This window comes from Camellia sinensis, chromosome 5, assembly GCF_055761805.1.
Source record: "Camellia sinensis isolate YWXY chromosome 5, ASM5576180v1, whole genome shotgun sequence".
NCBI classification, from domain to species: domain Eukaryota; kingdom Viridiplantae; phylum Streptophyta; class Magnoliopsida; order Ericales; family Theaceae; genus Camellia; species Camellia sinensis.
The window spans coordinates 212,715,001-212,730,321 of NC_138965.1; the positions used below are offsets into that span (position 1 = coordinate 212,715,001).

The following is a 15,321-nucleotide window of genomic DNA, read 5'->3' on the forward strand; positions in this document are numbered from 1 at the left end:
TATCTATTTCAGAATCCATTCTCCAATACAGAAATCTTGAAGGCTTCCTAAACTTATTTCAGTAACATTTCATTTAAGTAAAACTATCAACTCCTTATATACTTTGACAAGGGCCAAATCAACCAAAATCTCTCTAAAACCTAACACAGAACTTGTAGGATTTTAAACAATTTTCTACAAAGTTTCAGAAAGATTTTCAAAAGATGTGAATAACCTTTATGACGATTTGAAACCATATACCTAATACCAGTTACAGCCAATCACTATCAAACTATAACCTAAACTTGAACTTGTACACGACCTAGCTTCGTGCCTCTCAATTAGGCCCAAATAATAAGGAAAAGGACTAGCATATCTAGGAAACTCCATCAATTATGAAAAGATAATACCTAGACAAGGCACACTTTATGAATTAATCCAATTCAACAAGTGCTACTAAAACGGGAGCATTGTTCTCTTGAGTCTTTACTTTTGAGGAAGCAATGTTCCTAGTAGAATAAATTCCACGTAATGTAACACAAAACAATATTGCAACTGGCTACTTTCTTTTCTGCAGCTAGCAATATCGAAGTATCCATTGTCCATGAGTTGGGCAATAACTATGTAACTACATGCATCTTTTCCATTTTCCATAATTGGTAATTTTTGTGAATCAATCTCCATTCAAAATTTTTTTATCAAATATCACTTCTAGTTTAAGATCAAGCACTATAAATCTGTTCTTGTGAAAAGAAAACGAACAATGTGTACAAACTGTGCTGAAAATGTGTTAATGCATATAATAAGATAGTGGCATATGATAGTGGTGTTGGTGGTAGATAGTGGCATGTATAGAATATGATAGTGGTGTTGGTGGTAGATAGTGGCATGTATATAATATGATAGTGGTAGATAGTGGTAATATATAATATGTAAGTGGCATATAATGGGTTATAATGATGTTTGTAATATCTCCTATATAAGGAGTGTCATTTGGTCTTGTAAAATAAGAAGTTTTGAATATAACAAAAATATATTCCTTCTTCCTCATATTTTCGGAGTTCTTCTTCCTCATATTTTCTAAGTTGGTATCAGAGCTACAAAAAACACAGCAGCCCTAAAACCGTCATAGCCATGTCGGAAGTCACGTCCGAAACCACTTCAACCCCTGCCGCTGCCATTCCGGTGAAAACGTCCAACTCTCACTCTGTCCAAATCACCACCATCCGCCTAAATGGTGATAATTTTTTCCGCTGGTCACAATCTGTCCGGATGTATATCCGTGGGCAAGGAAAGATCGGTTACATCACTGGTGACAAGAAGGCTCCTGCTGTTAATGATCCGCTGTTCGACAGTTGGGACGCTGAAAACTCCATGGTTATGACATGGTTGGACAATTCCATGGAGGAGGATATAAGCTCTAATTACATGTGCTATCCTACTGCACAAGAATTGTGGGATAATGTTAGTCAGATGTATTCTGACCTAGGAAATCAATCTCAAGTTTTCGAATTAACTTTGAAGTTGGGAGAGATTCGTCAAGGAGATGATTCCGTCACCAAATATTTCAATTCGTTGAAAAGGTTGTGGCAGGATCTTGACATCTTCAACACATACGAATGGAAATCGGTTGACGACTGCAACCACCACAAGAAAACTGTGGAAGACAGCCGTATTTACAAGTTTCTTGCCGGCCTCAACATTGAGTTCGATGAAGTGCGAGGAAGAATTATTGGCAGACCTCCTCTCCCATCCATTGGCGAAGTATTTGCCGAAGTCAGAAGGGAAGAGAGCCGAAGGAGCGTCATGCTTAAGAAAAAAGGTACTGGTGAATCAATTGAAATTTCTGCTTTAATTAGCGATGCTGCGGCCAACAAGGCTGCAAATTACCAGCGCAGGTTTGATGATAAGCCACGGGTCTGGTGTGATTTTTGCAACAAGCCTCGCCATACACGCGAAACGTGTTGGAAGATCCATGGCAAACCTGTCAACTGGAAAAGCAGCAAACAAGGAGAGAAGAATCGTGGCTTTCCTACCGCTAATGAAGCCGATTCAGGTCCCTTCAACAAAGAGCAGATTGATCAACTCTTAAAGCTGATAAAATCCAACTCCTCATCCGGTACTCCTAGTGTTTTGTTGGCACAAACAGGTAGAAATCCTAAAGCCTTCTCTTGCCTAAACTTCTCTCCGTGGATCATAGATTCCGGTGCCTCCGATCACATGACTAGTTTTTCCCATTTATTTAGTACCTATTTCCCTTGTTCTGGTCATGACAAAATCAGAATAGCCGATGGTAGTTTTTCACCTATTGCAGGAAAAGGATTTATTAAACTAACTGAGAAAATTAATCTCAATGCTGTTCTTCACGTCCCCAACTTAGCCTGTAACCTTTTGTCTGTCAGTAAACTATCTAAGGATTCTAATTGTCGTGTTACATTTTTTGAATCCCATTGTGAATTTCAGGACCAGAACTCGGGGATGATGATTGGGCGTGCTAGGATGCTTGAAGGTCTTTACTACTTTGATGAAGTACCTGTTAGTAATAAAAAAGCTCAGAGCTTTAATAGTACTAGTTCAATCTCTGTTCGAGAAAAAATAATGCTATGGCACTATAGGCTAGGACATCCTAGTTTTCTTTATCTGAAACATTTATTTCCAGAATTATTTAAAGGGATTGATTGTTCTTCTTTTCATTGTGAAAGTTGCATTTTTGCAAAATTTCATCACTCTACTTATTTGCCAAAACCTTACCAGGCTTCCAAACCTTTTTATTTGATTCATAGTGATGTTTGGGGCCCTTCTAAAATCACTACTCTTTCTGGTAAAAGATGGTTTGTTACATTTATTGATGACCATACCCGCTTATGTTGGATTTATTTGATGAATAAAAAATCTGACGTGAAAAATTTATTCACAAATTTTTACAATATGATTGAAAACCAATTTCAAACCAAAATTGGTATTTTACATTCTGATAATGGAACAGAATATTTCAATGAGCAGTTCGGTGAGTTTTTGGAAAAAAAGAGAATTTTTCATCAATCTACATGTCGGGATACCCCTCAACAAAATGGCATTGCAGAACGAAAAAATAAACATCTACTTGAAGTAGCACGTGCTATAATGTTTTACATGCATGTTCCTAAATATTTATGGGGTGAAGCAATTTTAACAGCCTCTTATTTGATAAACAGGATGCCTACAAAGGTGTTAACATACAAAACACCTTTCGATTGTCTCAAAACTTTTTTTCCTGACACGAGATTGTTTTCTGATTTACCCGCCAAAGTTTTTGGATATACTGCCTATGTTCATGTTCCTAGTCAATTTCGTTCAAAACTTGACCCCCGTGCTATAAAATGTGTTTTTTTGGGTTATTCCTCAAACAAAAAGGGGTATAAGTGTTTCGATCCTCAAACCAAGAAATTTCATGTGAGTATGGATGTGTCATTTGTGGAAACAAAATCCTATTTCCCCAACACTTCTCTTCAGGGGGAGACAAGTGGAGTAGAAGACCGTTTTTGGGATATTTCTATCCCGCTCCCCAATGTCATTTATCCTACACAAAAACCACATCTGTCTGATAATGATCACTTAGGAGAACCAAGTTCTATGGTGCCTAGTCAAGAAGATTCTTGTTTAGGGGGAGAAGTACTACAAAATGATCTAAATCCTGAGCTTCAGGTTTATACTAGGAAGCGATTTCATCTGAGGAATAATGACCCGAATGTCCATCCTAATGACCCGAATGTCCACCCGAGTTCTGGCATCGAAATTTTAGGTAATCCTATTCCTTCTATTTCCGACCTTGATGTTCCTATAGCAATTAGGAAAGGTGTCCGAAATTGCATTAAACATCCTATTGCAAATTACCTCTCCTATCAAAGACTGTCTAAAAACCATAGAGCTTTCACATCTAGGATTTCACACTTGTTTGTTCCAAGGAATATACAGGAAGCATTGGATGATCCGAATTGGAAATTAGCAGTCATGGAGGAGATGAATGCTTTAAGGAGAAGTGGTACTTGGGAGATAGTTGATCTACCCAAAGACAAGAAAACAATTGGGTGTAAATGGGTGTTTACGATAAAATGTAACGCAGATGGAAGCGTTGAGAGATACAAGGCGAGACTGGTGGCTAAAGGCTTCACTCAAACTTATGGGATCGACTATCATGAGACGTTTGCTCCTGTTGCTAAAATAAATTCCATCAGAGTACTGTTATCTCTTGCAGTAAATTCAGATTGGCCTCTACATCAACTTGACATTAAAAATGCATTTCTCAATGGTGATCTTGAAGAGGAGGTGTTCATGAGCCTACCGCCGGGATTTGAGCAGAGACTTGGAAGCGACAGAGTATGCAGATTGAACAAGTCATTATACGGACTCAAACAATCACCAAGAGCGTGGTTTGAACGCTTTGGGAAGACAGTTATCAGTTGTGGCTTCTCGCAGAGTCAAGCAGATCACACAATATTTTATAAACATTCAAAAAACAGTAAAATTGCAATTTTGATTGTTTATGTTGATGACATCATTTTAACTGGTAATGATGAAACAGAGTTAGCAGCCCTCAAACAGAAACTCGCAAAAGAATTTCACATTAAGGATCTGGGAGCCCTCAAGTATTTCCTCGGAATGGAATTTGCAAGATCCAAGGAAGGTATATTCGTTAATCAGAGAAAATATGTTCTTGATCTCCTTGGAGAAACAGGTATGCTTGGTTGTAAGATGGTGGAGACTCCGATCGAGCCTAACTTGAAGTTACAAGCTGCTAAAGCTGAAGAAGTCAAAGAGAAGGAACAATATCAGCGACTTGTCGGGAAATTGATTTACTTGTCTCATACGCGGCCTGATATTGCCTTTGCAGTCAGCATGGTAAGTCAGTTCATGCACTCACCAGGGGCAGAGCACTTTGAGGCCGTTTATAAGATCTTAAGATATTTGAAAGGAACTCCAGGGAGAGGCTTACTGTTCAAGAAACATGGACATCTTCAAGTTGAAGTATACACAGATGCAGACTGGGCAGGAAGTGTTACAGACAGGAGATCAACATCCGGATACTGCTCCTTTGTAGGTGGAAACCTAGTTACATGGCGGAGTAAAAAACAGAATGTGGTAGCTAGAAGTAGTGCAGAAGCAGAGTTCAAAGCTGTTGCCCATGGAATCTGTGAAGTAATGTGGATTAAAAGAATTCTTGAAGAATTAAAGCTTTCTCACCCGACACCTATGAAGGTCTATTGTGACAACAAAGCAGCTATATCTATAGCTCATAATCCAATTCTACATGATCGCACAAAACATATAGAAGTGGATAAACATTTCATCAAGGAGAAAATCAATGCTGGCATAATCTGTATGACCTACCTTCCAACAGGTGAACAATTAGCTGATGTGCTAACGAAGGGACTACACAAGAAGTAATTTGATAAGCTGACTAGCAAGCTGGCTATGGAAGATATCTTCAAACCAGCTTGAGGGGGAGTGCTGAAAATGTGTTAATGCATATAATAAGATAGTGGCATATGATAGTGGTGTTGGTGGTAGATAGTGGCATGTATAGAATATGATAGTGGTGTTGGTGGTAGATAGTGGCATGTATATAATATGATAGTGGTAGATAGTGGTAATATATAATATGTAAGTGGCATATAATGGGTTATAATGATGTTTGTAATATCTTCTATATAAGGAGTGTCATTTGGTCTTGTAAAATAAGAAGTTTTGAATATAACAGAAATATATTCCTTCTTCCTCATATTTTCGGAGTTCTTCTTCCTCATATTTTCTAAGTAACTGCCTGCAAACTATTTTAGTAACTTTTTGACTTCTTACGAAAAAATGTGCAGAAAAATAGAGAAAGTGATGTGACAACTTATAGTGACTTTTTGACTTTTTTGCTAAAATAGTTACTCTCCAAACGAGGCCTTAATTACTTGATCAGGCATTGATTTGTTGCATCTTATTGATTTATATTTTTTGATAAGTATATCAATCAACAAAACATTTTTGAGACAATTATTCATCAAGTAAAAAAGGAACAACCAATTTTTGGGTGACATGCAACGCACAAACCTACATAGCTAAGTCAAGTGATAACCAACAAGTCCACCTTAAAACATAGCCAGCAAATCAACTACCTGGAATAAAATTATAAAATGTAACTAGCAGATCATGCTGCTATGCCAAAAAGAAATCACAGCGGAGGATCTGACCTGCTTTCCCCATTCCAATGCCCGGTCAACCAAATAAGAGTACTCCAAATCTTCAAAGCATTTCTGCAACGAAGATAGTGGCTCATTAAAGTAAACAGGGAGGCAAACACCAGACAGATCCTTTCCAATATTGTCCTTGATTATTGACCATAATCCAACTGGCCTATCTCTCTCCTTTGGTTCAGGAAGACTATCCCTTCTTTTAATATATGGATATTCAATAGGCTTAATCTCCATTCTAAGATCCCGCAACCGATCAGAATAGAATAACTCTTTATCATATATCAAAGAACAAGCATTTCCCATGTTCTCTCTACTCCGGTGGGAAGCACTTCTAAGAAGATCTGAAGATAAAAATTCATTTGTATCAAAATATATTCCATCCTCTTCATCTGTTTCGATATCTACTCCATCTCGACTTTCATTTTCTGCATCAGAATCACTTGCACTGCCCTCTGACATGATGGAATAGAAATCTGCAACATTAGGAGGAAGATAAGAAACAGAAGATTCTCCCAACCTGAAGATATTAAACCATCACTATTAATCTTGTGAAAGAAAGATCTAAAGAAGAGACAACCACACCACTCCTCGCCAATCTCACTGATTATACTATCATGGAAAACTCCGAAGTGAGGGATCTTGTGACTTTCAAAATACATGTTACTTCTTAATTCCACCAATGGATATAATATATATTTTTGTGGCATGAAATTGTAATGTTATTATGTAACCATGTGGTGTAAAACTTCAGAGAGAGGTTTTATGTGTATGGACCCATCATTAAGTGATGTTATGACCTTCAGAGAAATGTTTTTCAACCAAGTGCTATGCAGAAAAAAGGTAGTAATAAAAAAATCTGATGATTCGTTGCACACTTCAAGAAGAACTTTCACTTCCTCTTCCCCAAGAAACATCTCATCAGTGCTTCACTAAAAAGGCTTTTTGGCAACAAACCTGTAGTAGTCAAAATACTTCAAGAGACATGGCCAAACAAGCCATGAAGAACTTTAAGAGCTCATAAAGCTCTTCCAACCTAGATGCACTGCAGCAACAAACAGGCCTAAAAGCCATATTTTGGTACTAGAAGCTTAACAGTATTTCATATTCAGTAAAGAATAAAGATACATAACATTGTTGTCAAACTCCAATGAAATCTCTCTAGACCGCAAAATAACAAAATCAGGTTCTTATAATGATTAATTTTTTCTAGTAAACTAGATTCTTGTTGTATTTTAGTTTGCATAATCTTATTTAACAACTGAAAGAGTTCTGAAAGATTTTTAAAAAGATATTAGCAGCTCTGGTGTACCAAAAATCTATTTGACAGATACAATGACAATGGAAGTCTCAAAGCTTAACTAACCGCTGTATCTTCTATTCCCTTCCACGCAAAATGACTTGCGTTCCTTTGTTTCATCCACTACAGTTGTTTCCAGTTCAATTTTCTCTGTCTGCACAATATTTAGTTGCAAGGAGAAAGGGTGAACTTGAAAGCAGTTTTATATGATCCAGCAGCATGTGAAAATGGGAAAGCCATAGCAAAATAAAAATTGAATTGAATGCATATAAATGACAAGAGGCATAATTGAAGGAAAAAGAATACAAGTTCAAGAGTCAACCAATCAACTCAATATCTGGGGGGCAACAAATAGTTAACCCGCAAATTGATTGGCACAACTTGCCAGAAAAGAAATAGAATGTAAGTTGCATGGAACAAAATGACAATCTCTCATCATTTCAATTTGAAGTTAAATGAGGACCAAAGATGAAAAGTTCAGACTGGTAAACCATCTCAATGAGCATGTAGGTGTGTGAAGTTGGGATTGGCTACATGAATTCTTTTCACCAACCAACTCTTCACAGGTCAAATAAAAATGCCACCAGCAAGTATGATGACTCCAGATAAAATTGCAAGATGAAACAATAAAGTGTTGCAAAAAAGAAGCAAGTTAGCATCACATAACTATTTCATATTATTTTAATGGCTACAAATATTAAAACTTGTTTATGTAAGTAAAATGTTCAGGTCTGAAGAAATTTACAAAGATGAATACCTCTAACTGTCTTAATGTGTCCAGCAGCATAACATGTTTAAGTTGAAGAGATTTCAACCGATTTTGCAGCTCAGAGAGTTCATATAGCATGATAGACTCACAGTCTTTTATGATCACTTCACTGGTACCTTCTTGCAATAATCGCAATCGTAGCTTCTCAGTTGAAACTACAATGTCTTCAGAAGGTGCAAAATCACTGCTTGTCAAAACCCTAGGGAATTGATCTTTAGCGGCTAGCAAAGCCTCAATCCACGCAGCTCTATCCTCTCTAGATAGACAACGCAGGTGAAGAGTTTTTGTCCCCGTGAATATGTACAACCTTTTGTCATCTGACTTGCTTGCCCGAATTGAAGAAACCTGTAAAACATATTAATTACTCTACAGAACTACCCAAAAAAAGATAAAATATGGAAATATAAGGTCATAAGTATACATTTGCCCAACACCCATATAAAACTATACAATAGCACTTTTGGAGAGAACACAATAGGACTGTTGAGGAGGTAGAAAAGCCTCTCTTTAAATTGAAGAGGAGATCTTTATCGTAATCACTCTATTTTAATCTAGGAAATCATGAGAGTCAATGAAATCATTTTTACAGACAGAAAATGAAATAGCTAGAAATTTATTTTGCTGACCAATCACTTTAGGAGGCCTTCAATAATATTTCCATGTGTAGAATATCCAAACCTATTACTAGGGGGGGAAAATTTAAGAAGGAAAAAGAAGCCTATCAGAGTGTTCTTCCTGTCTACTTCATCTTTCCCTGACTTTGAGTTCCAGGACACACCATTTCTTCCGGAACAGACTACATGTCCCTTCTTACAAAATCTCTAACTTGATTAGTGCAGGGGGACATCTCTCTGATTTGACTAGCAACCAGTTTCCTAACACCAGATTTCATGTGGTTTTGCCAAAAATTATTCATTTCCAAAACTTTTTAAGTCTATTAGCATCTTTCACTTAACAAAGAACAATACTAACGTACTAATGTTTTTTGGAGGAGGAAGTTCAGCTTGTAAATAAATAGAAGTTTTTATTTTTATTAATAATATGGAAAACATTTTGTTCACCTTCCACTCCTCCAACCCAATGCATCATATTTTACGACTTTTAGTTCCTCTTCTTCTTGGTTTACAAACCAGACTTCCTCAAGTCTGTTCATATGAAGTAGGCACAATAAAGGTACGGCTGATTTGAATGCTTGATGGGTATTATTAGCATCCCAACATATGAGATTGTATTCATAAATGCAGACAATGCCAACAGAACCATGTTTCTCATTAGAAAATTACATGAATGCCAAATACACAAAGGAACAAGACACCCAGAACCAAATGAAAAGAACAAACCTTCAAATGTATCTCTCCAAAGGGTTTCCACTGCTTTGCAGAACCACCGAGTCGATTACTGTTGGAATTAGACTTTTTCATATACCTCGAAGACTCGTCTCCAATCACCTTCACACCCTTCTCTCTCCGAGGACTCATCACAATCTTGTCCGGTCCATGAACCTTATAGTACGAAAGCACTCCATCTTCAAGCACAAACCACCTCGACCTCCAACCTTTCCCATAGTTCACCCACTTATACAAAATCCCAGCCGCATTGCCGCAAAACCCCTTGGAATCTCTCGACTCAACCACAACGTCCTCAACCTCGTGATTATTCACAGCCGAACTCAACCTATCCAAATCAGTAAAGCTCGGTTTAGAAGCAAAATTCACATTCTTCACTGAACTCTCAAACCCTAGCTGACACTGCTGAACCTGTGCCCGTGGCTTCACCACCGCCGGACTGTTCCGATCCTCGATCGAAACCGGAGCAATGCAGCACAATGGATTCATCTTAACAACACACACAAATCAATCAATCAATCAAACAATCAAACAATTCAATCGAAGAACCAACAGATCAATCTCATCGCACTGAATGTGGCTCCAAATGCTGACATTTTCGAGCTCGAGAGAGATCGAATCGAATCTCAGATGAGAAACAGAGCACTCGATCGGAGATCGACGGGGCGACAAACCCGAGACTAGTCTGAAATGACATAAGATTGAAAACGATAGGCTGAGTACAGATAGATATAGATCAGAGAGGACTGAGAAGTATAGAGAGAGAGAGAGAGTGTGTAGCTGTAGAGAGAGAAAGAGAGGGGCAGTTATGGATGCAGTTGGCGAGCACTCAATTTAGCTTGCAGAGAAGATAGAGATGTATGTGTGTTTGAGTGCTGAGACTTAATTCAATGGTCAGGTTTTCTCAGTGTCCAAACAGAGCAGCTATGAAAACATAGACTGATACAGAGTGGGGAAGAAAGGAGAAGTGTCTAACATGAGTCGCCCTCATGGTTCTTGTTATAGACTCTCCGTTTAATTGGTCCACTTGGTTTGACAACTGTTTTTCTTTTTAATTCCCTTTTATAAAAGAAGTCATTGATGGTGTTTGGAAAGTGAATTTTTATGTAGGTTTTTTTAGGGGTGAGCATGGTCCGGATTGGACCGGATTGGGGTAAAACCAGGACCAATCCGTTATTTACGGTTCCTGAAAAATTGGAACCAATCCAATCCATTTAAATCATGGAACCAATCCGAACCAATCCATTTAAATACGAATTGGATCGGTTTAGAACCACAGATTCACATAATTAAATAACAAAAATATATATATATAACACTTAAATTTCATAAAAATATAAACATAGCGCTATATTAGTTCCATAATAGCAACATGTTTTTCTATAATAACGACATACTGTTTTAGAATTTAAACAACCATAAGAAAACTGGTTTCACCATAAGTATTTAGACCATTGCAAATTAAAACTTAAAACTAACAAACAAAAGTAATAAAAGAAGATATTATACGGTTTTAGGTTTGAGTTTACATTTTACATAGAATAAGAGAAGATACTATAAGGGAGGATGTATAATAAACATATAGACTATTTGTATACGGTCCGGAACCGTGGGATTCAATCCAGAACCAATCCGTGAACTACGGATTTTTAATTCTTCAATCCGGAAGCGAACCGCGGATTCAAAAAACCAATCCAAACCTATCGGATTGGACTGGACTGGATCGGATTACGGATTTCACGGATTCCTTGCTCAGCCCTAGTTTTTTTAGTTGTAGGTTTTTATTGAATAAAAAATTTTTGATGTTTGGGAAGATAGTTGGGTTTTTATGTGATTGGATGTGATGTTTGTGAGAGAAAAAGTGAAATGATTATGGGGTTGGATGTGATATTTTGTTTGGATGTGATTTTTTTGGTTTTGTAAAAAGTTTGTCTTTTAGTGGAAAAAATGTGAAAAAAATTCGGAACATAAGTTCCCAAACACCACCAATGACCTTTAGGTGTTTTTATCGGGAAACATGGTTAACAGTAGGGGTGAGCAGCGGATATATCGATCTGTTAAAATTAATCAAATCAAATTGATCCGTCGCATTTTGGATGGATGCGTGATGACGAGCGGACGGTTGCGGATTGATTTTCTCCAATTCACTAATCCGGTGGACGAATGACGGATTTGAAATTCCATTGGCCGCAACCGAACCGCCAAACCGCAAGCACCTCTAGTAACTTATAAGACTTTTGGTATGTTTTGTTTGCATTTGGGAGATGAGTTTTAGAAAAAAAATTCTAAAAAATTGTTTGGTTTGAGTTTTTTTCAAAAAATTTCCAAAATCACTTTCTCTCTCTTACACATTAATCAATCACTTTTTATCTCTCCTCTCTCCTTCTCAATCACTTTTTCTCTCATACAAATCTACTCAAATTCTCCCAAAATATCAAATCATCCCAAACTCCCAAAAAAATAACTCTCCCAAAATATACAACTAAACAAACCAAAAAAATTTCTAAACCCTCTCCCCAAATTTTTTTTCCAAAAACAACTCTCCCAAAAACAAACTAAACAAGCGTTGTGTTTTCAGTTTGTTTAAATATTCTGTTTGTGTTTTCAATTAAAAAAGAATTTAAATATTCAGTTAAAAAAAAGTTTTCAACTTGAATATCTTTTTTGAATTTAAAAAAATAAACGTATTATTTATCTATATTTTTTTGTTTTTAAATCTATCTTTAAAAATAAGAAATAGAAAATATGATATATGCTGGTTGATTTTTATTTTCAAAAAACAGATATAGATGTAATAATACAGAGACATACAATCTTTACTACTGCTCTGTTCATGATTTTGATGGTTTGAATTGTTTTTATATTTTAAGAACTACAAATTGTAATACTTTATATGGATGATGCATGCTGTGATTGTAGTATGTAGATGGGGCATGCAATGATTGTGATATTCTAAAGTTTCAAACTTTCTTACTTTGAATAAGGCATGCAATGATTGTAATATTTTTTTAAGTCATTGACTATAATACTTTCTCTTTCTTTTTTCTTTTTTTTTTAGGAAGTGCACAAGTTGAATTATGTTGAAAATTGATAAAATTTTAAACCGCCAAACCGATTCGCATTCATCCACCAAACCGCCAATCCGCTCAATCCACATCCGTCAGATTGGCGAACGGATGCAGATTGATTTTCTCCAATCCGCCAATCTAGTAGACAGATGGCGGATTGTAGGTTCCGTGGCCGCAATCGACCTGCGCTCATCCTTAGTTAACAGTATATACTACATATACTTCATATATATTTTTTTAGGAAAAAATTAGTCTAAAGTCCCTCTCTCATTTTTAGTAATAGAAGAGATCAACAATATTATTTTTTAATGTCTAAGATCCATCCCATCTATCACAGAGAAATTTGATATATATCTCACTCTGTGTGTGTGTCTCTCTCGCTGCTTTCTTCCACTCCTCAAAATCCCCAAACTCAACCTTCTTCTTTGATATGAAATTTATTTTAAAAACAAATTTATGACTGCCCCTCCCTTTATAGTCACCACTTTTCTGGGTCATAAAGTCGTCATTTAACTCCAAAACCAGTCTGATCGTTACACTGCAACGACAACCCCTCCTCCATTTGCTACAAGAGAAGAGAGAGAGAGAGATGAAATTCTTGAATCGGCTGAGCTTCTTGAGGAAGAAACGAAATCGAAACCCTACCAATAATCTCTTCTTCACTGACAATGAAGATAAATATGAGCTTCGTCTATCTCCCACCACTGCCGAGGATCACCATCGTTTGCACACCGCCCATCGCAGCAACTCCGAACACATCAACACCGCGACCCAAGTCGCTGTTGGCTTACATCGACACCATACCAGCTCGCCAATCAGCACCGTCTTCGCCGACCTACTCGCCAACATTGTGACAACTCAGCGGCACATCCTTCCAACATATATACCTATGTGTATGTATATAAGTATAGAAATTGTCCCTCACCTGGACGAAATTTGCAAAAATTTCGAAGCAAAGTTTGAGCATAACATTGAAAATTGAATCAATTTCACAAAAATGGTATTTGAGATTGATGAATTACACGAATAATGTATATATATATATATATAATTATGTATATATGATGAATATGTAAAGATGAGGTAGTGGGTTTTGCTTTTCTCCACAACCAACAGTGTCTTCCAGTAGACACACAATGCAAATCCTCTTGATCTTTTTTCCCATGGCCTTCCAACTGTGGGTTCAAATACAAGTGCTGGCAATATGGAAAGGTTTGTCTGGGATTTTCTCTGGGTTGTGGAGTCTAAAGAAATTCTATGGGTTGAGAGAATTTATCTGGAAATATTTGTCTGGAAATTTTCTCTGGGTTGTGGAATCCAGAGAAATTCTCTAGGTGAGAGAATCTCTGGAAGAGAGAATCTTTGGAAATGTTTGTCTGGGAATTTCTCTGAGTTTGGGGAGTCCAGAGAAATTCTCTGGGTTAGAAGGCGATTTTCTCTAAGTTTGAGTAAATTTCTTTAGGATAGACTAAATTTCTCTGGTTTGTATCTGTGATTATTGTGTAAATAGAAGGGGAAATTTCTCTGGAGAGAGGGAAGACCAAAGAAATTTCCAAAATTTCTCTAGAGAGTGGGAAGGTTATGGGGAGGTCAGAGAAATTCTTCCCAAAGAAATTCTTCCCAGAATTTCTCTATTGAGGTTTTCTCTATGACAAAATAGGTAGAGTTGAATCTGTTGTTCCATTGATTTGATAAACTGCCCCAGAGAAATTCTCTCAGTCCAGAGAAATTACCTTTCAACCCAGAGAAATTTATAAAAAGTCAATGAAAATTCCCTTATAGTCTAGAGAAATTCACAAAAATTTAGAGAAATTTAGAATTTTCTCCGTAATGTGTACAGAGAAATTCTCTGGATTGAATTTTCTCTAGATTGATATTAAGGGACCTTAGATATTATGAAAATATTGAGTGTCTTTTATGCTATAAAATCATAATACCAGGGATCTTAAAAAAAAAATTCATTTTTTTAGTTATAATTAAAAAATATCATAATAAAACATAACATGAGATATAATTAAAATTTTATGAGTCATAATTAAAACAAAAATTACTAATCATAATTAAAATAAAAAATGACATAACTAAAAATGTATATGGTATACTATCTAAAGGGTATGTATGTTAGAATTGCCAATTTTTATAATATTTTTGTGCACAAGGAATATGACGCACCATGACTTGAGTGCAAATTTTTTTCTTTTAAGTTCTACTCATTTGCTTTAAAAAAAAATTACAATAATAGTTTTTTTTTTTTATTTTTAACATATTAAAATATAATATTGACGTGATTCAAATAAATTGATTTGCTAAGATGATCTAAGTTGATCAATTTATAGTAGTAATCGGACCATGGCCCACACTTATACCTTGCCCAAAAATGCAAGTGAGAAGGTTGAGTTTTACATTGGAAATTTGGGGCTTTTGTATTCTCTCTCTCATTTGATTTTCACCTTTTGGTAGAAGGCCATAGGCCAACTCCAAACAAATCCAATCCAACTACAAAAATAATGAAATGCTCAATCAAACACATTTGTTTGTGAGGGAAATCAAAGTGCAAATGCACTTGTACACGAAGGAGTCGATAACTAAGAGGAGCTAATGGTGTATTTTATTTACTTATTTATTTTGTTGTTTTTATAAATTT

General features: G+C 36.3%; 1 protein-coding gene across 1 annotated transcript in view; it reads right to left on the reverse strand.

Annotated features, from left to right (window-relative positions):
• The window catches only part of LOC114262278 (oxysterol-binding protein-related protein 1D), a 13,528-nt gene extending 2,834 nt beyond the window's left edge, over positions 1 to 10,694 (reverse strand). The window contains exons 1-4 of the mRNA XM_028202635.2: positions 9,604 to 10,694; positions 8,252 to 8,608; positions 7,561 to 7,648; positions 6,195 to 6,670 (exon numbers count right to left, since the gene is read on the reverse strand). Of these exons, the coding sequence (XP_028058436.2) occupies positions 6,195 to 6,670; positions 7,561 to 7,648; positions 8,252 to 8,608; positions 9,604 to 10,098 (1,416 nt within the window). The 5' untranslated portion in view covers positions 10,099 to 10,694. The remainder of the gene's footprint in view (positions 1 to 6,194; positions 6,671 to 7,560; positions 7,649 to 8,251; positions 8,609 to 9,603) is intronic.
• Between the last annotated feature and the right edge of the window lie 4,627 nt (positions 10,695 to 15,321).